Genomic DNA, 23,304 nt, shown 5'->3' with positions numbered 1-23,304 from the left:
ATTTAAGGCACAGCACAGCTGTTCAGGTGAGTTTGTGACAGGAGTGTTTTCAGCACCAAAGCAGAGCTGGCCTAAGGGAACTGGACTAAGCCTTGCCCACTTCGTGGCACTCAATGGCTTTTTTTTTTTATTCTGAAGGGTTTTTGGTGAATGAGGTGGAAACACAAAGTGCTGCCTGTGGGAAGGTGCTGGGTGAAACAAGAGCTCTGTGTTCAGGCTGTGTCTGGTTTTCCCTTGCACAGACTAAACCTCACATCTCACTCCAGAGCATTTACACGTGGAGACAGACACGTCCTGGGAAGGAAGATAAGCTTGTAAAATATAAAAAAATGCCATTTCTGCTCACCCCAGTGGGGTTGAACCCAGTTTGTGCAGTATTTTTTCAGACAGGGAAGCCAAATTCTTCAGGAGAGATGGGTTTAGTGAAGTGCACCTGGGGAACATTTTTAAAAACCAGTTTTCTAACTTAGCCTTCCATTCTGTCAGTGCAGCTTTAAAGCAAATCAAAGCACTCCATTTGTCACTTTGTGCCACTGACAGGGCAGGGTGTGTCTGTCCACACGCTGGTTTTGATGACAAATGTACTCTGCCCTCTGGAGAAAGAGCAGGGGCTCAAAGTGTGGGGCCTGGTGGATGTGACAGCCTGCCCCTGGCTCTGAAAGAGGAGGTTTGGATTGAATTTTGGGAGGAAATTCCTCCTGGTGAGGGGGTGAGGCCCTGGCACAGGGGTCCCCTGGATCCCTGGAATGTCCAAGGCCAGGCTGGACAGAGCTTGGAGCAGTCTGGGACAATGGAAGGTGTCCCTGCCATGGCAGGGGTGGCACTGGGTGGGCTTTAAATCCCCCCCAGCCTCTCCTGGGGTGCTGTGGAAGGGCACTGAGGGTGTGTGAGCCGTGCTGTGTTGGTGCTGGCAGTGTCACCAGAGCTCTCTGCTCTCCTGTGTGCTCATGTCACCTGCTAATGGCATTACAGGGGCTGTGCTGGGCACGGCATCAGCCTGGCCCTGCAGGGACAGGAGCTGGGCTCACTTTCACACCTTTATCCCAGCTCCCTCTGAAGGGCTTAGGAGCTGCTGTGATTTACTGCTGGTATTTCTGAGCTGGCTTAGGTGACCTTAGAGCTCATGCCCTGCCATGGCAGGGACACCTTCCACCATCCCAGGCTGCTCCAGCCCCATCCAGCCTGGCCTGGGACATTCCCAGGGATCCAGGGGCAGCCACAGCTGCTCTGGGCACCCTGTGCCGGGGCATCACCACCCTCACAGGGAACAATTTCCTCCAAACCCACCTAAAGCTCCTCTCTTTCTGTGGGAGGCCCCTTTGCTGTCCCTCCATGCTCTGAAGTTGCACAATTTCTTGGCAGAGCTGTTGAGGATGCTCAGAGCTTACCTGCACTGGAGGGGGAACTGGGGAATCAGTTCTACCGGGAAAATTGTCACTCACTGAGAGCCAGGAGGACACTTGGAGCAGTGGGGTTTGTGTCCCGTGTCCCCGGGCACACTCAGACACTCTCAGATGATGTTTCTGGTCTTAATTTTGGTGAAAAACTCCGAGTTACACTCTAGGCTTTGGTGTCTCTGAGCAGCACGTTTAAACTGCTGCCTTTGAGCTGTGTGGGTTAAACCTCAGAGCAGGTTTAATGGCTGGGCTTTGGAGCTGGGCAGGGCTGGGCAGTGCAGGTCAGCAATCCTGAATCTTGTGGCTCCCCCAGGGCTGTGTCAGGAGGATGTGCAGCACAGAGGGGCTCCAGGATGAGTGCAGCTCACCAGGAATGCCTGCAGGCAGGTGGGGACAAGGAAAGGCTTTGGGATGAATATTCTGGAGCAGACTGTACACCTGGGAGCCACAGCCTTACCTGCATTTCTCTCCAAACTGAATTTGGTGAAGTGGGGCTTTTCTGTTGCTGCCACTTGGGAGTTGTATTTATTTCTCCCCCCTTCCCAAATTAAAAAAAAAGCCATTTTTAGCTTGAGGAGACAGACTTGGTTGTGGTCAGAAGACAACACAGTCACTGCATTTTTTTGGAGTGGCTTTGTCACATGGATGCTAATTGCAGAGAGGTCCTGGAACATTCTTTGGGGAATGTTGGTGCTGTGGGGCAAAGGCTGCTGCTCACAGGGGATGGGGGATAGTTCAGAACTTACTGGCAAAGAGACAGTTCGCCCAGATCTGAGTGAGTGGCTTTAAAATTCTCTGCCGAGATCCATTTATTAGGTTATTTGCAGCCTCTGGTGTGTGTCCTCCAGGGTGTGTAAGTGGTTTTCCTGGCCCAGGACCAGGTTTTTCCTCCTGCAGACAAAACAGTGCATTGCTTGTCTTGTTGACCTACTCCTCTAAATGTGGCACTTGGGAGATCTCCATTTAAATTTAAACTCGTGAAAGGGGATTCTCCATCTCCCTCCTGTTAATCATTGTGCTGTCTATTTAATGTTTTCACAGCCTCTGTGACTCCTCTCGTTTCACATGTTGGGAGACAGACTGGCAGCAGCAGTAAGCTGAAACCAGCTTTTATTCAGAAAGGGTTTCAGTGCTGTAAAAGGAGAATTTTTTTACAGCAGAGGCATGTGCGTTTTCTAATTTAAAATGGGTTACATTTCTGTCAAAATAGGATCAGGCATTCCATCTGCTCCTCTGTCTGAGGTCTGAACCCGAGTCTGGTTACGGGGGGGGGGGGAAAAATTACTGCAGGGGAGTATTTCAGTCGTGGGCTGTTATTAGTGGTGCTGAGTGTGACCTCCCTCCCTCGTGTGGCTGCACGGTGAGCACGAGTGTGTTTATTTTAAATAAAAAGAGAGTTTGCCTGTCTGCAGGGCACAGGGGACGTGCCTGTCCCCTGAGTTCACTCAGCAGCGTGACTCAGGGCACGGGCACGCAGGGAATGTATTAATTGCTTTCTATCTGCTGCCTATCAGAAAATAGATGAGGCTGATGGGACTGCCCACGGATTGTTCACAGGATCCCCGCACTCCGGGCACTATTTCCCGGGCAGCTCAGCACACTGAGCTCCCATCCCCCGGAGTGATGAAGGATGAAGATGATGCTGAAGATGGGGAGAAGACCCTGGGGGAGCCGAGCTAAGTGAAGGATGGAGAGGCAGGAGCAGAGCAGCCGGTCCTTGCTGTGAGCTGGGCTCATGTGGCAGCCCCGGCTCCGAGCTCAGCATGATTTGTTGGTTCTCGTGTGCAGCCAAAGGCTCCGTAGGTATCACAGCTCGGGCTGGGTCCTGGCAATCCTTTAGAGCTGTGGGAATGTGCAAGGCTCGGGTTGTGCACGTGTGGGGTGGCAGTTTGTTGGGAAGGATGAATTTGGGAAAGCTTATAAACACGAGTGCCTAGCAAAAGACTTTGAGAATATGGGAAATAGAAGAGAAATAGAAATGACAGCAAATTTTTGACTGTGTGGCTGAAAGCAACTGAATGCCTGCAGGCCCCTTTGTTTAGATAATGTGAGATACTGCAAATACCAAAAAACAAACAGACATCCTCCCTAGGCACGGCAGGAAGGGTCCCAGACAAAATTTAGAGATGAGAAAAGCAGTAAAACATGATAATATAGTGATTCCTATAGGTTGCATGCAAATGTTAAAGAATTTGTATCTTGTATTAGATTGGTTAGTGGAAATTAGAATATTCGACATAGAAGATTTAATGTGTTGTAAATGGGAAAATCGCTCTCTTCGTTCTTACTTTCTTGAGCTCTCTTCTTTTACTCTCACTCTGTCCCTCTCTCTGCCCTGCTCTGAGCTGTGGCTGCAGTTCCCAGCAGGGCTTTATATAAACCCACACCCTGCGAAATAAACTGCAAACTTTGAGACCAGAATACAGAGAGCTCCTGAGTTTGTCCCAGCCACCCCAAGGCAGAGATTCCTACAGCAGTTCTGTTGGATTAATGAGTGTTGTATCTCCTTAGCAGCTCCTCCTGTGAGGAATTTTTCCTGAATTTGAAGTGTGTTTGTTAAATGTATTATTATTTAATCATGGAATGGGTTGGGTTGGAAGAGATCTTAAAGCTCATCTCATCCCAGGGACAGCTCCCACTGTCCCAGGCTGCTCCAACCCCAATGTCCAGCCTGGCCTTGGGCACTACCAGGGATCCAGGGGCAGCCACAGCTGGGAATTGCCCACCCTCCAGGGAACAATTCCTGCCCCAAATCCCACCCAGCCCTGCCCTGTGGCAGTGGGAGCCATTCCCTGTGTCCTGTCCCTCCATCCCCTTTTAAACCTAGTGCCCCATAGGCTGTGGGTACAAATGACTGAAGAGTTGTAATCAAAGGGGGAAAGATGAAGGTGATGGATTTGGTTGGTTTTGTTTGTTGGATTCTTTTAAAGTCATGCTTCTGTTAATGAGAACTTTTATGAAATGGGAGTGAGGACTGGCTGGGGAGGATTTGGGAGGATTTTCTGTCCATTTGGGTGAGCTGTGCTGGCAGGTATCAGGTGCAATCCCACCCCAGGTGAGATCTCTGTCCTGAAAGGATGGGAAGGCACCAGGAGAATTCGGGGAGCACAGAACTTGATGCTGTGAATGTACAATCTCTAAAATGTTTATTTGCCATGAGAAGCTGAGCCTGGCATGAGGAGGTGGCTTTGTCCAAGCTGGGCAGGGACATGGCACTGCTGATGTCACCAGGGCAGTGACTTCCCAGGCCAGGCTGCCTTGGCTTTCAGGCTAATGGATGTGTTAATTGATTGATTGATTGATTGATGAGTCAGTGGTGCACCTCAGCCGGTGCTAATTTCATTAGTGCTCTATTTTTGACTCCTGTCACTTCTAGCAGGGTTAGCTGCTGCTAAGCCTTCATGATTACTGTAATCTTGTTTATTGTGGGAAAGCAGAGTCAAGATAATCACCCAGGGTTGTTAGGGCTGGAAGAGCCCTCTGGAGATCCTCCAGGCCAGCCCTGCACAGGCAGGGTCACCTGGAGCAGGTGACACAGGAACGTGTCCAGGTGGAGGGACAGGATCCAGCCCTCCCTGGGCAGCTCCTCCAGGGCTCTGCCCCCTGTGTGGAAAGAAATTCTTCCTCGTGTTGAGGTGGAAATTCCTGTATTTTAGTTTCTGGTTATTGCTTCTTGTGCAGTGTGGGATCATCATCTGCCATCCCTTGGAGATATTTTATGGATTGATGGGATCCCCTCTGTCTGACCTTGAGTGCATTCCCTGTTACAAATCCCTGCAGGTGCAGGTGGTGGATTTTTGGGGCTGCTCTTTTTTGTGTACCTTCTTTTACTTAAACCCTGGGCTGGGGTTACCTGGTTTAATGTTCTTTACATTGTGAGGGGTTTCTGAGCCGTGGTGAAAAGTAACTCCATGCACCACAGGCTGCTTGTGTCTCACCCTTCACTTTCTTCTGCTGTGCAGAGTTCATTTGAATGATATCCTCCTATTTGGAGTATAATGCTCCTTTGGAAACCTTGTTTTTCTGTTGAATATCAAACATCAGTGTCCAGCTTGGATGTGAGGTTTGTGTCACAGAGTTTCCTGAAAAGCCCTGAGCCGTTCCCAGGGATGCTTTGGCAGGGAGGAGAACAAACTCTGCATTTCAGGGTGGGAGGCTTGGCCTGGGGCCTGAAATTCGAAGTTTGAAGTAAACAAGAGAGGAGTGAGGGGTGAGACTGTCTGGGGCTGGATGGGTGATGGTCTATTTATAATTCAAAACTATCAACTTGGAGTATTTCTTTCTTCTGCAGCTCAGTGGATGTTCTACCCTTGAATATCCCACTTAGCTAATTCCTGACCCACCGAGCAGCCCTGGCTCAGCCAGGAAAACGTCCTGGAGTGTATTTTTAGTGCCTCCATTAGCTGTGGGAATATGGAAACTGCACAAAGACAAACTGAAACAGAATGAGGAAAACCAAAGAAATTCGATCCTAAAGGTCTCCTTTAGTGGCTGTCCCAGAGCTCTGCACATTCAATACCAAACCAATGTGACAGGGACGTTGCACAAATAACTCCAGCCATCCTGGTGGGCACGGCCCTGTTTGTAAACCAGGCTGGGTTGTGTTGTTTGTTTGTCCCCTTTGTGGCTCAGCTATAATTCACTTTCCTGGCTCTTCCCCCAGCTGAACCCAGACTGGAGCAAGTATGATGACAGGCTGATGAAGGCAGCTGAAAGGGGAGATGTGGAGAAGGTTTCATCCATCCTGGCCAAGAAAGGAGTCAGTCCCACCAAGCTGGATGTGGAAGGGAGATCTGCGTGAGTGGCTTTCAGAGCTGGGGAATGGTGCTGGGAAAGCTGCTAAAAAAAATCACATTTCTGCTGCTCTAGAAGTGCAGAAATCTGTGTAATGCCTCATGTAAATGGAGCTTCACTCAGCTGGAGTGCAGCTGGCTGGAGTGGGAATGTCTCAAACCATCCTCACTGCTGTGAAGATCAGTGTTTAAAGGTTCGCTCTCAGGTTTGAGTATTAAAGAAAAACTGAAACCACTCTGGTGTTTCACCTGGTTCACTGATCCAGGCAAATAATGATTATTTCTCAGGAAAGTTGCCTTGTTCCTTGAGGTAATATTTGCAGAACCCCTAACTCTGGATGCTGTCCAGAGCTGGCCCCTGGAACACTTCCCTTATCCAGCTGTTGGCTTTGGCTTTCCTGGCCAAAATTGCCATTTTTTGGGTATAAACCAGCTGTGCCTAAGCAAGGTCTCTTCTCTTTTTGTTTAGATTCCACGTTGTGGCCTCAAAGGGGAACCTGGATTGCTTGAACACCATCCTGGTGCATGGAGTTGATATCACAGCCACTGATGCTGCAGGTGGGATCCCTCACAGCCCCAGGGCAACCTGGAAACGCTCCCAGCTGGTTTCTATTCTGGAATAAAGTTCAGCTGAACCACGGGATAGCCCTTCCTTCTTCCTGGAGCTGGCAAAAACCAAATTATTGGTGTGACTTGTTGCTGGCCCTGAGGAAACTGGCAGTGTCCTGTGATGGAATCCATGAGTGCAGCACAACTTCGGGAATGTGTGTTTGTGCTGCTAGGGTTGTGTTCATAATGTGCTTTATAAAGACTCACTGGTGAGGTTTGCATTTCTGGGTGAGAACAACAGGGTAGGAACAGTTTTAAATGAACTACAAGAGGATAGGAGCAGTTTTAAATGAATTAAAACAGGATAGGAGCAGTTTTTAGATGAATTAAAACAGGATAGGAGCAGTTTTTAGATGAATTAAAACAGGATAGGAGCAGTTTTTAGATGAATTTGAATTAAAACAGGATAGGAGCAGTTTTTAGATGAATTTGAATTAAAACAGGATAGGAGCAGTTTTTAGATGAATTTGAATTAAAACAGGATAGGAGCAGTTTTTAGATGAATTTGAATTAAAACAGGATAGGAGCAGTTTTTAGATGAATTTGAATTAAAACAGGATAGGAGCAGTTTTTAGATGAATTTGAATTAAAACAGGATAGGAGCAGTTTTAGCTGAGCTGGAGGTGAGGATTCCAGTGGAATGTTGTGGCAGGGGTTTGTGTGCCCAGCTCGGTTCATCTGCACCCTCCACATTTCCCTGGGTGACAGCAGAGTTTGTGGAAGGTCTGATGGAAGAGAGTTATAAACAGGTGCTGATTTTCAGGTTGTTACCTCAGAATTTAACTTGTTTAATATGAAGCTGAAAACAAGAAAATTTACAGAGATAATTTGGCCTCCTCCTCCTATGAGAGAGTTTATTTATTGTTAAATGCTTGTGTGGAGTCAGGTGCAGTATTTTGAGATTAATTTCACAATTAATGAACTGTCAGGAATAGGAAAAGGCTGTGACAAAGTGAGTGTAGAGAGGAGATGTCACAGCACAGACAGGTCAACTGTTGTGTCTCAAATGCTGGGGATATTTATTAAAAAATTCCCTCAGCCCAAACCCTGACTGCTGTTCTCTTTTTTTTTTTTTTTTTTTTTTTTTTTTTTTTTTTTTTTTTTAGGCAGGAATGCCCTGCATTTGGCTGCCAAGTATGGCCATGCTTTGTGCTTGCAGAAGCTCTTGCAGGTATTGAGAATAAAGCTCTTGTACTGAGGGGTAAAAAGTGGATTTAAAGACTCAAAACTGGGATGTGTGATTTCTTTCTTAACCAATCAGGTTGTTTTTTAAAAATAAAGAGTTTTGGGGAAAAGACCTTTTCATGTGAAATATCAGGTTGAGATTGAAAGAGGGCTAAAATAAAGAAAATAAACTTTTAAAAAATCTTTTCACAGATTAACAAATCAAGTTGTAATTTGTGATTCTTGAAAATGGAGCTGAGTGTCTTTTAAAGGCTGCTGTTCCCTGTGTGAATGCAGTTTAGAAACTGTACCACTGCCTGCTCCAGAGTGGTGTTTGCTTCAAAAGCTGGGCATTTATAACCACAAACTCATTAATTAAACAATGTTGGAGGGTTGTCTTAGCTTTGTGTTATTTTTTTTTATTTTATTTTTAATGGGTTCTTTTAAACTTTTATTTGCTGCATGTCTCCATGCAGATATAAAGGCTCATTATCTGTGAAAAATCTAATGAATTGTGCAATTCCTGTGCATATTTTTTTACTTAAATCACGTTTTATTGCTTTAATTTAAACTTCAAACGCCTGATGTTGGAAATGCAGTCTGGATTGTGATTGCTAACTGGGATTATTTGTTTTAACAGTACAACTGTCCAACAGAGAACGTGGATCTCCAGGGGAGAACTGCTCTTCATGATGCAGGTGAAGGGGTTTGCTTTGCTGGCAGCTGTGTGGAAATGAAGATTTAATTCATGGATTTACTTCCAGATGGGCTGAATAATTCCCTTTTAATTCTGGTGGCTGTAGCAGGAGACAGTGTTTTATATTGGTGTGGCATTGGTCCTCAGTAATGAACTTAATAATCGTGTGGAGCTTGGAGCTCTGAGGTGAAATGGAGTAAAGTCACCCCTGTGTGTCCCTGCTCCCAGTGTCACCTGTGTCACCTCTGCTCCCAGTGTCACCTGTGTGTCCCTGCTCCCAGAGTCACCTCTGCTCCCAGTGTCACCTGTGTGTCCCTGCTCCCAGTGTCACCTCTGTGCCCAGTGTCACCTGTGTCACCTCTGTGCCCAGTGTCACCTGTGTCACCTCTGCTCCCAGTGTCACCTGTGTGTCCCTGCTCCCAGTGTCACCTGTGTGTCCCTGCTCCCAGTGTCACCTCTGCTCCCAGTGTCACCCGTGTGTCCCTGCTCCAGTGTCACCTCTGCTCCCAGTGTCACCTGTGTGTCCCTGCTCCCAGTGTCACCTCTGCTCCCAGTGTCACCTGTGTCACCTCTGCTCCCAGTGTCACCTGTGTGTCCCTGCTCCCAGTGTCACCTGTGTGTCCCTGCTCTGTGTCACCTGTGTGCCCAGTGTCACCTGTGTGTCCCTGCTCCCAGTGCTCCCAGTGTCACCTGTGTGTCCCTGCTCTCAGTGTCCCTGCTCTCAGTGTCCCCCGTGTCCCTGCTCTCAGTGCCCTCAGTGTCCCCCGTGTCCCTGCCCTCAGTGCTCTCAGTGTCCCCCGTGTCCCTGCTCTCAGTGCTCTCAGTGTCCCCCGTGTCCCTGCCCTCAGTGTCCCCCGTGTCCCCGCTCTCAGTGCTCTCAGTGTCCCCCGTGTCCCTGCTCTCAGTGCCCTCAGTGTCCCTGCCCTCAGTGTCCCCCGTGTCCCTGCTCTCAGTGCCCTCAGTGTCCCCCGTGTCCCTGCTCTCAGTGTCCCCCGTGTCCCTGCTCTCAGTGCCCTCAGTGTCCCCCGTGTCCCTGCTCTGTCCCCAGCCATGTCTGACTGCTCTGCCAGCATCCAGCTGCTCTGTGACCACGGCGCCGCCGTCAACTCCAGGGACGGGGTAAGGACCTGCCCAGCCCCTGCTGCCCCTGCCGGGCCCCTCTGTCCCCTCCCCTGCCCTCAGCTGTCCCCTTTGTCCCCAGGACGGGAGGACACCCCTGGTGCTGGCCACCCAGATGTGCCGCCCGGCGCTGTGCCAGCTGCTCATAGACCGGGGGGCTGATGTCAATGCCAGGGACAAGCAGAACAGGTAAGGGCAGGGCAGGGCTGGCATCCCTGGGCCAGGTGAGGGCAGGGCTGGCATCCCTGGGCCAGGTGAGGGCAGGGCTGGCATCCCTGGGCCAGGTGAGGGCAGGGCTGGCATCCCTGGGCCAGGTGAGGGCAGGGCTGGCATCCCTGGGCCAGGTGAGGGCAGGGCTGGCATCCCTGGGCCAGGTGAGGGCAGGGCTGGCATCCCTGGGCCAGGTGAGGGCAGCTGCCCCATGGCACAGCCTGTGTGCTGAGTTTGGGGGAAGAAAAGCTGGGTTTTGTTGGATCCCACAAATCTGGAGTTTTGGAGCTTTCCCCCCTGGAAAACACTGCTCTGGAGCTGGAACCTTGGAGAAGGCTTGGAAATGTGAATAATGGGTTAATAAATCTGAATAATGAGTTAGGAAATCGGAATAATGAGTTAGAAATCACCAATGTGCAGTGGGTCAGGTGTGTGTGTTTTCACTGGGTGATGGGGTTTAAATTTGAGGTTTTTATGTAGAGTGGTGGGTATGGGACAAGATGGAGAATTTGGGGTGGTGTCTTTTCTTCTTGTTCATCTTCTTCTTCCTCACAGAACTCAGGCAGTGACCTTTGGTTGGGAAGTTTTGTGTGAGCACAGAGCTCTCCCCTGGGCTGCCCCACGGGAAGGGGCTTTGGCAGGGATGTGCCAGGCTCAGCTCTGGGGGATCCCTGGGTGTCTCAATCCCATTTTTTCCCCCTGCCAGGACTGCCCTGATGCTGGGATGTGACTGGGGCTGCAGGGATGTGCCAGGCTCAGTTCTGGAGGATTTCTGGGTCTCTCAATCCCATTTTTCCCCCCCTGCCAGGAGTGCCCTGATGCTGGGATGTGAATGAGGCAGGGATGTGGTAGGTTCAGGATGCTCTGGGGGATTTCTGGATCTCTCAATCCCATCTCTGTCCCCTGGCAGTGATGCTCTGCCTGCCCTGGGTGTCTCAATCCCATTTTTCCCCCCTGCCAGGACTGCCCTGATGCTGGGATGTGAATGAGGCAGGGATGTGGCAGGTTCAGGATGCTCTGGGGGATTTCTGGATGTCTCAATGCCATTTTTTCCCCCTGCCAGGACTGCCCTGATGCTGGGATGTGCCAGGCTCAGCTCTGTGACATCCCTGGGTGTCTCAATCCCATTTTTTCCCCCTGCCAGGACTGCCCTGATGCTGGGATGTGAGTATGGCTGCAGGGATGCCGTGGAGGTGCTGCTCAGGAACGGTGCTGACGTGGCTCTGACTGATGGCCTTGGCCATGACTGTGCCTACTACGCCAGGATTGGGGACAATATTGACATTTTGGCTTTGATTAAAGCTGCCCTCGAGGACTCCAGCAGAGGTAGGAGGAACCTCCAGCAGCTCCCTGGTGTGGGGATGTGTCCCTGTGTCTGCAGGAGCCCTCCTGTCTTTGGGGGGGACAGGACAGCTTTGGGCTTGGTTTTAGCAAAGCTAAGAAGGGGTTGCAGGCTCTGGTTAAAGTTAAACCTCGAGGTTAAGCCTTGAGGGCTTAACAGTATTGATCATGGCAGTTATTCACCCTTATTTATAGATACAGCCTTTGTTTTGTGGAAATAAATAGCTTTTATTTCATAGCAATTAATAGCCTTTATTTATAGCTTTTATTGAAATATATATTCTATAGCTTTGTTTAAATAGCTTTTATTTTATAGCAATTAATATCCTTTATTTAATAGCTTTTATTAAAATATATATTCTATAGCTTTATTTAAATAGCTTTTATTTCATAGCAATTAATAACCTTTATTTCATAGCAATTAATAGCCTTTATTTTATACAAACCCCTGTGGGGGTTTCAATGTTTGATTCATTGGGGGTGTGGTGAGTTATTTTTTTTTTTTAAATGCCCTCCCAGGGTGGGAAGGAATTGGCTGAATGTGTGGGATTGTTGTATAAATCTGAATGAAATGCCTTTTGTAACTCCCTGTTTTTGTGATTATTTTTTGGTTTTTTGTTTTTTTAGGAAGAGACAGCGTGAAGAGAGGGCAGGCTGAGCCAAAGGTGCTTGGTGTGGGGCTGAGAGGGAATTTGGGAGGATTGGGGAGGCTGAGATGGGTTCAGGGATGTAAGGAAATATTAATATTAAAATATAAAATATAGATATAAGATATAAAAATATAAAATATAAGTATAAAATATAAATATAAAACATCAATATAAAATATCAATGCCTTCTCCTGCTGCTGTGCCAGGTCACCAGTGTGTCCCAGCAGTGGGGCAGGGGCTGTGGGGCACAGGAGGAGCTCAGACACTTCCAGAAGGAGCCCAGCACTCAGGTGGGTGGGGAGGAGCCTGAAAATTCCCAGGAAAAATAATGGGGGAAATAGTGGGGGATTCCATTTTACTTTCTCCTCCTTTTCTCCTCCTTTTCTCCTCCTTTTCTCCTCCTTTTCTCCTCCTTTTCTCCTCCTTTTCTCCTCCTTTTCTCCTCCTTTTCTCCTCCTTTTCTCCTCCTTTTCTCCTCCTTTTCTCCTCCTTTTCTCCTCCTTTTCTCCTCCTTTTCTCCTCCTTTTCTCCTCCTTTTCTCCTCCTTTTCTCCTCCTTTTCTCCTCCTTTTCTCCTCCTTTTCTCCTCCTTTTCTCCTCCTTTTCTCCTCCTTTTCTCCTCCTTTTCTCCTCCTTTTCTCCTCCTTTTCTCCTCCTTTTCTCCTCCTTTTCTCCTCCTTTTCTCCTCCTTTTCTCCACTTTTTTTTATATTTTCTTTTGCAGGACCTGGAGTTGGAGAACCAGGATTTGCAGGCTCGTTTGAGGGAGGTTCAGGAGGAGCAGAGGGTTCTGCTGGACAGGGTCAGTGTCCTGCAGCTGCAGCTCACTGAGGTAAATCCCCTGCAAATCAAAGCAATTGCTGCCATGTGTGACACTCATTTTCTGCTGGAAAAGCCTTTGCTCTTTTGGTTTATTAATTAGATTTTTTTTTTTTTTTTTTGTGAGATAGGTAAAACTGACTTCATTTTAAATGGTATAAAGAGAAAAACTAGAAGGAAAAAAAAATTAGAATAAAACTTTTTTTTATATATTATTTTTTTAAATACTGAAAACAGACAGAAAAGCAACTCAGTACAAGAAAAAACTTCCCAAGTCTCATCAAGTAAAAATTTTTAAAATCTTTTACAAACCAGCACAATCTTCAGTGTGGCAGGGCTTTGTCAGCACCTGATTTCCCAGCTCTTACTGGAACCACAGAAAGAGGAAAAAAAAATAAATCTTCAATTGGCAAGAAAACAAAGCCAAAGGTTTTCAACAGAAGTTTCTCACCCACATTTAAAATGTTGATTTTTAAAAAGTTTCCCTATTGTTGGAGGTATGAATGTCACCAGTAAAAAGCAAATATAAAGAGGATTTTTTGGGGGATTTTTTGCTATGTTTTTTAGAGGTGCATTTATGCAGCTTCTCCTAAATGCAGCCCAGGGATAGAAAGAATATTTTTTTCTTGCAGTCACTTGTCTGAACTCCTGTTTTAAGCATTGCCTTTATAAAACAAACTTTTTAATAAACAAACTTCCCCAAATCAGCAAACTTTTGGAAAGCTGGACTCTGCTGCCTGAGAGCCAGAAAAGAGGAGATATTCCAGTTGCCAGAGACATTGCTCTGTCAGACTCCTGAAATCTGAATAATTCAGATTATCCTGAACTCCTGGCAGGAGAAATGGAAAGCAGAGCCATAGAAATGGATGGAAATTGGAAAAGGGAGCATTAGAAACTGGGGTGGATTTTTCACTGTGTGTGAGCCCTTTAAACATCATTGACAAAATGATTTGGGGGGATTTTTGGGGTTTTTTTTTTGGTTATTTTTGCAGGAGCAAATGTTTGCAGCTGATGTTTGAGAACGAGGTTGGATGTGTGACCTTGCAGGTGTTCTTGGGGAAGCAACTCCCCTTTATTTCCTCTGCAGTTTTAAATTTAAAAACTACCTAAAAATGAAGAATTCTTGCTCTGGATCAGATGATGAAGTTTATTTGTTACTACAAATAATCTACAAATAATCGTGGCTCCTTTAGAGCACACTGAGGATATTCTGATATCTGATAATATTGAACATCTCTGTAGTGACTTCCAGTAATGCAAGACTAACAAATAAGAATTATTTATGTTATGTTCCTGCTTATTCTTGGCTCATTCTCCTCCTGTAGAGGAGCAGCCTTGAAGAACTCCAGAAATGAAAAATCAGGGATTTTTTTTTTTGGTGCTGATGTTGGTTGAAGTTGTGTGTAAATTCTTTTAAAAGAAGTTACCCGGGGTCTTACAGTCCTGTGCCTTTGTGACACTCCTTCTCTTTCAGAAAGATGAGCTGAAGAAAATCCTGACGACCAAGGAAAAGCAGCAGGAGGAAAGTTTGAGGACAATTGAAGCTCTCAAAGCCAAACTCAAATATTATGAGGTATGTTGAGTGATTGGAAATGGGATACAGCAATTGATATTTGCAGTGGGAAATGCTGGAGCATTTTAAATTGCTGAAACTCTGGAATGGTTTTCTCATTGCAAAAGCTTTCCCTGCCCCTTCAGCCCTGGTTTTTAACACAGAAACTTCCAATTTTGAATTTTTGAAATGAATTTTCAGCTTTACCTTTGTCTCCTGCTGTTTGATTTTTAGGGTGACTCTGCAGGGTCTGGAGGTAACTTTGGAAGCAGTGAGTACAGCCAATTGTTGAAGCTTGCTGTGCAGGGTGGGCTGTGGGAATGAGGGATTTAAAAGGGTTTTGGGGTCATTTCTCCCTCTGGCTGCTCTGAAATGCCAGGGCTGGGGCTGTAGGAGCTGCCAGGACACCACAGCTCCGGGTCCCAGGCACTGGGAATGTCCTGGAAAAGGAGCTGGGCCTTGTTTTAATTACAAATATTTAAACACCAGCCTTCAGGCCAGAGTGACCCCAGTGAGCAGAATAAAGCTGGGCAGGAAAATCAGTGTTCTTGTGATTGTGTTACTGTTCTTAACCAGAGCCTAAACACTGTTTGCTTTGGAAATCCAGGAAAAGAAGATTTATTACTTAAACAAGGCCAAGCCCTCGCAGTGGAATCCCAGGTAATAAATATTTTACCCCTGAGATGGTCGTGCTGGGAAAGCTGAATGTGTTACAAACGTGTGTTTACTGAGCATTGCTTCTGAAGGCAGAGTTTTGAGGAATTCTCGATTTTTCTGCGTTTATTTTTGGCTGTGGGTGCCCTCTAGAGTCCTGTCTGTGGCAGGGCTGGGAGCTCGGGGTCTGTCAGGAGCTCTCCTGCACGTCTTTTACCCACTCTGCAAACTGGGGATTCCTCTCCATCACGTTTGTCTAATTTAAATTCAGCTAATATTTGAAGATTTAATTTTCCTGCCTGCTGGATGATAATTCCCTGATAATTCTCTTTGATAGCTGTCAACCTTTTAAAGCAGCAATTTGGGTTTAAGCAAGGTCCAGCAGACCCTTGGGGTGGAATGAGAAGATCTTTAAGGTCCCTTCCAAGCCAGACCCTTCCTGAATTCCAAATTGCTGCATTCCTCACTTTTCCCAGCAGGAAGGGTCTGCTAGCCATGACATTCTCTGCTCTGATCCCTTGTAAAAACATTTTCACACACATGAGGGAGAGCAGCAATATCTTCATAAATTAAATTTGTTCTAGCAGATGAGTGATTAAATATGAGTGCAGAACAAGGCAAGTGGAATTAATTCATGATACCCAACCCCCCCCCCCAGGTTTAGATGGGATATTGGGAATTGTTCCCTGGGAGGGTGGAAGGGGCTGGGCTGGAATTCCCAGAGCAGCTGTGGATGCCCCTGGATCCCTGGAATGTCCCAGGCCAGGCTGGACATTGGGGCTTGGAGCAGCCTGGGACAGTGGGAGGTGTCCCTGCCCATGACTGGGAAGCAGTAAATGTGCAGCTGTATTTGAGATTTTTGCTGTTAAAAAGCTGAAATCCCTGTTCTCCAATAGAGGCAAGAATAACTCTCTGTGATTTTAAGAAAAAGAAAGAAATCTCTTATATATGTTATGGTAAGATCAACTGGATTTTAGACAGCTCCCAGATTAAATAGGGGCAGTTCCTAGATTAAATAGTGGCAATTCCCAGATTAAATAGGGGCAGTTCCCATCTTTTATAGGGGCAGTTCTCAGATTAAATAGAGGCAGTTCCCATCTTAAATAATAAGTAATAAACACGTGTATGTGACCTGTCAGAGCTGTGAATTTCTATTTTTTGTGCCAATTTCCCTCCAGTCCAGGTCAATGCTGAGGCCCCTGGAGCTCTCCCTGCCTACCCAGTGCCCCAGCTCAGAGAAGGAGACTTTAAAGAAGGAACTGGAGAGCGTGAGGAGCTGCTTTGGGGCAGCCAAGGAGGAGATCAGCAAGCTGCAGAGGGAGCTGTCCCTGAAATGCTCCGAGTGCAAAGCTCTGGCCTCAGAGTGCCAGAGGACCAAGGCAGAGTGTGATGGGCAGGTCAGGCAGCTGGAGGATGCTCTGAAGGATGTCCAGAAAAGAATGTTTGACTCGGAGGGCAAAGTGAAGCAGATGCAGAGCCACTTCCTCGCCCTCAAGGAGCACCTGGCCAGCGAGGTGGCCTCGGGGAGCTCCAAGGTGATGGAGGAGCTCAAGGAGCAGCTCCAGGAGATGAAAACCAAATACGAGGGAGCCTCTGCTGAGGTGGGGAAACTCAGGAACCAGATCAAGCAGAACGAATTGCTGGTGGCAGAGTTCCAGAGGGACGAGGGGAGGCTGGTGGAGGAAAACAAGAGGTTGCAGAAGGAGCTTGAGAAGTCGGAGATGGAGAGGGAGGAAAGGGGCAGGGATGTGACAGAGCTGCAAGGGCAGCTCAGGGAGACTGCAGCCAAACTGGCCCAGTCGGTGAGCACAGAGAGGTTCGAGAACATGAAGGGTTTGCTGTCGAACGAGGTGAGTGAGAAAGGGAGGAGGGTGGCAGAGCTGGAAGGGCAGAGGGAGAGGCTGCAGGCAGAGGTGGCGCTTTTGCAGAGGGAGTGTGAGAGTCAGAGAGCTCAGCTGTCCCAGCGGGTGAGGCCAGAGGAGCACGAGCAGATGAGGAGAGGGTTTGAGCAGAGCAAGGAGGAGCTGGGGAAGGCGATTTCTGAGCTGTCACAGAGGAACGAGGCTCTGCAGAAGGAGCTTGAAAGATTGCAGGCTGATAACAAGGTGCTGAAGCAGCAAGTCCAAACGCTAAAAACTGAAATTAAAAGCCAGAATGTGCCTTTAAAAATTCATGAGGAGCTGAAGAAAACAAGCGATCTGGCTGTGGGTGACCTGACAAAAAAGCTTTTTGAAATAACAAAGAAGTACAATGAAAGCAAAGCAGAAGCTGAGAAGTTGCTGGCAGAGAAGAACAGCTTAAATGAGAATATCAGGCACTTGCAAGCCGTGTACCTGTCTCCAGAGCAGCACAAGGAGGAGGTGGAAGCTTTAAAATCGAATGGGATTGAGCTTGAAAAGCAGCTTGCTGAGCTTCAGAAGAAATGTGATGAGGAGCAAGCAAAAGTGGGCAAGCTGGAGGCTGAGAACGTGGGGTTGAGGGAGAGCCTGAGGGATCAGTACGTGCTGGCCACCACACACGAAGAGGTTAAAACTGTCCTGAACAGCAGCCTGGAAAAAACCAATGGCGAGCTGGCAGATCTGAAGGGCAAAATTGGAGAGATCAAGCAAGAGTTCCTGAAGGTAACTGAAGAAAATGGAGCTTTAAAAAATCAGGTGAAAGTCTTACAGAACCAATTAAAGACGGAGTATATAAGTCTAAAAGATCACGAAACCACGGTGAATACTTTAAATAAAAGCGTGCAGGAGCTGCAGGAGAGCAATGCTGCCATCAGGGCTGAGCATGAGAGGGGGCAGGATGAAATCTCGCAGCTGCATGCAGAAATTGAAGCCCAGAAGAAGGAGCTGGACACGATTCAGGAGTGCATCAAGTCCAAATACGCCCCGGTGGCCTCCTTTGAGGACAGAGAGCTGAGGTTCGAGAGCACCGTGAAGGAGCTGAGGGCACAGCTGCAGGAGCAGCAGCAGAGGTGCAGGCAGAGCCAGGAGGAAGCCCAGAGGTGCAGGGAGGAGAACGAGCTGCTCAGGAGTGGCGTCGTGTCCATCCAGAAGGACCTGCAGCAGAACCAGGTCCTGGCAGAGAAATCGCACGAGCTGGAGCGGCTGTGTGCCCGCACCATGGAGGAGCTCAACCAGCAGCTGAGGGCTCTGCTGAGGAAGCACAGGGGCCAGCAGGAGCTGCAGGAGCTGCAGGGTGAGGCTGTGGCTCAGCAGGTCCTGGCAGGGCACGTGGAGGCTCTGGGCGAGGCTCTGGGTCGCACCGTGCAGGAGCTGCAGGAGGCGCTGAGCAGGAAGGAGGAGCTCCACGGTGAAGAGATGCTCCGGATCCAGGAGCTGCAGCAGGAGCTGGCTGGGCTGAAGGAATCCTCGGTGCCTCTGCTGGAACACACCCAGCTGAAGGAAGGGCTGGAAGGGGAAATCACAGCCATCAGATGCAGCCTGGAGGAGAAGGAGGCAGAAAGCAGAGCCAGGAGCCAGGAGGTGCAGAGGCTGCAGGAGGAGCTGCAGCTGAGCCAGCAGGCTGTGGCAGAGCTGCAGAGGCAGCAGGTGCTGGCCGTGGCAGAGTACAGCTCCATGAAGAGTGCCCTGGAGGCCCAGGTGAGCAGCATGGCTGGCCACTTGGGCAGCATGAGGCAGAAGTACGAGCAGGCCTGTGAGGAGGCTGTGCAGGCCAGGAGGAGCGAGCTGAGCCTCAAGGATGAGAAGGAGCTGCTGCAGCTGAGGAGCTGCAGCATCGAGCAGGAGATCAAGGACCAGAAGGAGAGGTGTGACAAATCACTCACAACCATTCTGGAGCTGCAGAAGAGGATCCAGGAGTCTGCAAAGCAGGTGGAAGCCAAGGACAACAAGGTGAGGTGTGGGGTTTGTGCTGAGCTTTACGTGCTCAGGGCTGGCCCAAAGCAGCTCAAGTCCTGATTTTGCATGATGCAAAGTTTTTCCAGTCTCTTACATGTTCTGGGCATGGTGTAGTGTTTAAATCCTGTAAAAGCTTCAGACTTGTGGGGATATCAACCCCTCCTTCCACTGAGCTGTGCTTGTTGGGCATGTCTGACTTGCCTTCCAAAGATCCACTGCTCTCCTGGAAGTTACACCTGGAATGCCCTGAGATCTCCCCTTTTTCAGTCCCTTGTGTCCCTGCTGCCCTGCAGGGTCAGGACCTGACACACCCCAGTGCCAGGGAGCACGAGGGGAGCAGCCAGCATGTCAGGAAAGCCAAATCCTCTCTTAGCAGGAGACCCCTCAGTGCCTGCTGGGCTTCCTCAGACTGGAGAGAAATAAAGACCAGCCTGAAGTGAAACCATCTGTGGGGTCACAGCCTCTGGGTGCTCTTGGGCACCCAAATGTCAGGTTATTTCCTTCAAAGAACCAAACAGTTAATAGTTGCTATAAAGCTGTTTATTGCAGAAGCACATCAGGCTCAAAAGCAGTGGCAAAATGCAGTGGCAAAAAGCAGCAGCTCTCCCCAATGCATGTTCTCATATAGAAACTTCCCAACTAGCTAAGGCACAAACTCAAACCACCACTCCTTTACCTGTTAGAATTTCAGTTTCTTAGCACACCAGGCTATGTATAAATATAAACTATGTTCATGGCCTGTCTTGTTCTGACTGAAAAATGTCAGCAATATTCTTAACTCTAACTCTGTTATGTCTGAAGCCAGGTTCTTGCAGCCTTGAAGGAAACACTGGTATCTAGGACTGTGGTTTTCAGCCTTCACTAGAACATGCACTGCTCCTCTGGCATCTGAGACCCTTACTCACTAAAAGCACTTAAAACTCATTTTATCTACTCCTCACTCCATCTACTCACTTACTCATTCCATCTACTCACCTCATGCTAAAACCTAAACTTTCACCTCTGCCTTACGTGTGAGCAGCTCAACATCCTGCAATCCATCCCGAGGCTTTAACCCAATCCCTGCCCTCTGATCTCTCTCTGAAGAATTCAGGGAGGCTCCTGCCTTGCTGACTCCTTTAAATGGTGTTTCCTGTGGCCTTTCCCTTGCAGATAACAGAGCTGCTGAACGACGTGGAGCGCCTGAAGCAGGCTCTCAATGGGCTGTCCCAGCTGACCTACAGCACTGGGATCCCCTCCAAGAGGCACAGCCAGCAGGTGGAACTGCTCCAGGGCCAAGTGAAAACACTCCAGCAGCAGCTGGCTGTAAGTGCTGCTCACACAAGGTGCTGTGTGATGTGCAGTAGCATTGCTTCATTCCTTGTGTAAACAGGGGAAACGTGGATGTGCCTGCTGGAGAGGGGCTGGGGCTGCAGCCTCACACTGCACAAGTGCACTGGCCATTATTCTGGTGGTTTTTTGTTGGTTTTTTTTTTTTTTCTCCCCTTGAGTTCTTCCATCTCTGTAAATCTTCCTGCTTTTCTCTTCAGTTTGAGTTGCACCACTTGGCAGCTTTTCCAGATGAAAAGGATATGAGCAAAGCAGGAGAGCTTGTGCTTATGGGATGCTCTGCTCTAATCCTGCCAAGACCATGTGTGAGTGCAGGCTCAGCTTTAGTCATTCCCTACAGAAACCCAGCCATGTATTTTTTCTCACCTCGCAAGGGTGAGGTGGTAATTTCTTTATGGCTTTGAGTTCCTTTTCCTGCAAGCCCTGAGTGTGTTGTTTGTCCTGAAGCACTGACAGGGGAGGGGACACGTCCTGAGGGCTGGGGTTTTGTGCACACACGTCTGTGCCTTCAGGGCAGCTCATTATTAAAGCTGTGTGTGAGCCAAGTGAGTTCCACTCCTGCTCAGATTCACGAATGCATCAGAAATGCAATCCAGAGGCTTTGCAGGCTTGATTCTTGCAAGGCAGAGTGTTCAGAAAGGGCTGGTTTGGCCCAAGAGCTGATGCTGCTGAGGAAACAAATGTGCAGGGCCAGGAGCTGGGCTCTGCCCCTTCCAGCTCAGCACAGGCTGGGATCCTGCCAGAAAAACAGCAGTGGAGGGAGGGGATAGAACTTGAGCCTGGAAATTCAGCCTTGCTTGGTCTGACAGTGCCCAGAGCCAGGGCTGGACAGGGCAGATGTTGCAGATGTTGTTGGCTGCAGATGTTGGGGATGTGAGGACTCAGCTGTGTCCCTGCTGTGTCTCACAGGATGCCAAGCAGCAGCACCAGGAGGTGATCTCAGTGTACAGGACTCACCTGCTCAGCGCTGTCCAGGTGAGCTGGGGACGTGTTGGGGGAGTTCCCAGGGTGTGTGACAGTGTGTGTGTGACAGTGTGTGTGTGACAGTGTGTGTGTGACAGTGTTTCAATGTTAGTGACAGTGTTTGTGTGACAATATTAGTGACAGTGTTAGTGACAGTGTTTTCCCTGCAGGGTCACATGGATGAAGATGTCCAGGCTGCTCTGTTGCAGATCCTCAGGATGAGGCAGGGCCTGGTTTGCTGAGCTGCTCCTGTGCCTGTGGGACTCAGAACCCTCCTGTTAATTTTATTTAATTAGTGATGGTGATAGCTGCAATTACAGCCTCCCAACACAAACAACTCTCAAAGCTGAAGCTTTTTCTTCATAAAACACTAAACCAGGGCTGTGGTGTTTCAGGCCTGACAATTTTTTTTTCATGAGAACATCTTTCAAAACTGTCAAAATGATGACATAGAGGTGAAATTATTTTAATGTCTGATTGACCACTTATTAAAGCAGGACCTGCACCTCGAAGCTCCAGTTGATCCTTGAACTTGAACTCTCATGGGATGGTTAAAAATAAACTGCAGAGGAGTGTGGCTGAGTGTTGTAGCTGTGGATGTCCCTTAATGATTAAGAGAAAGTGGCTCATTTGTCACGCTGGCTGAGCAGGATGAGCAGTGACACCCACAGGAAAGTGTTTTGGTGTCTCTTGTAACTTGGCTGGCCAAGTTACAGCCTTTATTTAATGTATAAGCTGAAGATTTAGTGCCTTTGCTTCTACAAGACTTCAAAAAAAAAAAAAAAAAAATCAGGTTTTTCCATCCAAACACTGCCAGTCCCTCCCTTCTCTGCCCCCAAATTGTTCCTGAATGCCTCAGTCCTGACTCCTGGGGGCTGGAGTGGGGCTGCAGTGAGTGGGGAGCAGCAGCTGGGTCCCAGTGCCAGAATTCCACTCCCCCTCAGGCTGGCAGCTCACAGTGAAAATCCAGGGGCTGGATTTTCAAACAGCAGCTCCTGGAGCCCTGAGCTGCCCCCGATGTGCTGCAGTTTATTCCTGGGGGAAGGTGCCAGCAGTGAGGATTAATGAAAGGAGAGGTTTTAATTGCTGCAATCTCCCCAGGAAACGAGGCCTCGTTTCTAACTGAAGGGTGGCTTCCAGAAGGAAGTTTTGTGTAAAAACCAAGCCATGGAATTTGTTACCAAGGGCAGCCCTTGGGAGATGAGCCTGCTGAGGAGTGGGGCTGTTTCAATGGGGCACCAGCGAGTGCTGACCTCAGCCTGCTCGGTGGAAGGGGAATGTGGCAATCCTGGTGCACAAAAGCCAAACTTCCTCTCCATTTTCCTGAGAAATGAGGGCTGAAATCAGAGTTCTCTGCTTTGTGCTGTGTGGGCTCCCCCAGCTGCCCACAGTTGTGTTTATCTCCTTTTTTTTCCTCCCTTTTTGGGCAGAGTCTTGTAGGATTGAAGAGGCCACGTGGAGGCTCCAGACAGAGCTGGATGGGCAGGGCAGTTTTTATATAGAAATATCTTTAATATATTTACTAAATTCGTGTCTGTAGTAAAACAGATCTGCTGCTGCTTTCCTTTAGTTTCTTAGAGGATTATTACAGAAAACATCTCAGAGTAAAGAGTTACTTTTTAGCCAAATATCTTTTATGATTGCATTACTTGAAACTTTACTGGAGAGGATTTGTTTTGTTGTACTAACTGGCCTATTTTGATACTGTGTTTCCTTATCCAGGGAGTTCTAGGTTGGTTTTTTTCCTAAATCTCTCCCATATTAAAACATCAATAAAATGGTTTCTTCTTTTTATTTTCTTTTTTTTGTTTGTTTGTTTGTATTGTGGTGGTCAATTCTTTGTATATCAGCAGAGTTCTGAGCTTTAATAGGGGTTGTGTAAATCCTGGGGAAATGGGGAAGTGTTCCAGGCTCAGGGACTGAACTGTCTCCTCCTTGGGGAAGGTTCCACATCCATGGAACAGTGAGAGGTCACCAGAAAGTCAAATGCCACCAGAGGTGATCCAGAGGTGATCCAGAGGTGCCCCCCATTAACGAGCTGATGGAGCCTGGGCTGGAGCTGGCAGCAGGTTCTGTTGTCTCCCAGCTCTCTGGAAAGGGAATTTTGCCTTTTTTTTTTTGTCTTGAGGAGATGGCTGGGCGTGCTGGGGAGTTG

General features: G+C 48.2%; 1 protein-coding gene across 2 annotated transcripts in view; it reads left to right on the top strand.

Annotated features, from left to right (window-relative positions):
* UACA (uveal autoantigen with coiled-coil domains and ankyrin repeats) overlaps positions 1-22,943 on the top strand; it is a 28,558-nt gene extending 5,615 nt beyond the window's left edge. Inside the window, exons 2-18 of one of the 2 annotated variants that reach the window (XM_088172758.1) lie at positions 6,061-6,194; positions 6,660-6,748; positions 7,906-7,970; positions 8,604-8,661; positions 9,709-9,779; positions 9,862-9,968; positions 11,134-11,315; positions 11,958-11,995; positions 12,187-12,270; positions 12,703-12,810; positions 14,272-14,370; positions 14,584-14,620; positions 14,957-15,009; positions 16,182-18,851; positions 20,010-20,162; positions 21,096-21,161; positions 21,320-22,943. In XM_088172758.1, the coding sequence (XP_088028884.1) occupies positions 6,061-6,194; positions 6,660-6,748; positions 7,906-7,970; positions 8,604-8,661; positions 9,709-9,779; positions 9,862-9,968; positions 11,134-11,315; positions 11,958-11,995; positions 12,187-12,270; positions 12,703-12,810; positions 14,272-14,370; positions 14,584-14,620; positions 14,957-15,009; positions 16,182-18,851; positions 20,010-20,162; positions 21,096-21,161; positions 21,320-21,391 (4,086 nt within the window). In that variant the 3' untranslated portion in view covers positions 21,392-22,943. The remainder of the gene's footprint in view (positions 1-6,060; positions 6,195-6,659; positions 6,749-7,905; positions 7,971-8,603; positions 8,662-9,708; positions 9,780-9,861; positions 9,969-11,133; positions 11,316-11,957; positions 11,996-12,186; positions 12,271-12,702; positions 12,811-14,271; positions 14,371-14,583; positions 14,621-14,956; positions 15,010-16,181; positions 18,852-20,009; positions 20,163-21,095; positions 21,162-21,319) is intronic. The other variant, XM_088172759.1, reaches the window with a different exon arrangement.
* Positions 22,944-23,304: the final 361 nt, after the last annotated feature.

This window comes from Sturnus vulgaris, chromosome 13, assembly GCF_052056855.1.
Source record: "Sturnus vulgaris isolate bStuVul1 chromosome 13, bStuVul1.hap1, whole genome shotgun sequence".
In the NCBI taxonomy this organism is placed as follows: Eukaryota; Metazoa; Chordata; class Aves; order Passeriformes; family Sturnidae; genus Sturnus; species Sturnus vulgaris.
Note: the sequence above shows the minus strand (reverse complement) of the source record. Positions and strands in the feature narration are given on the sequence as shown.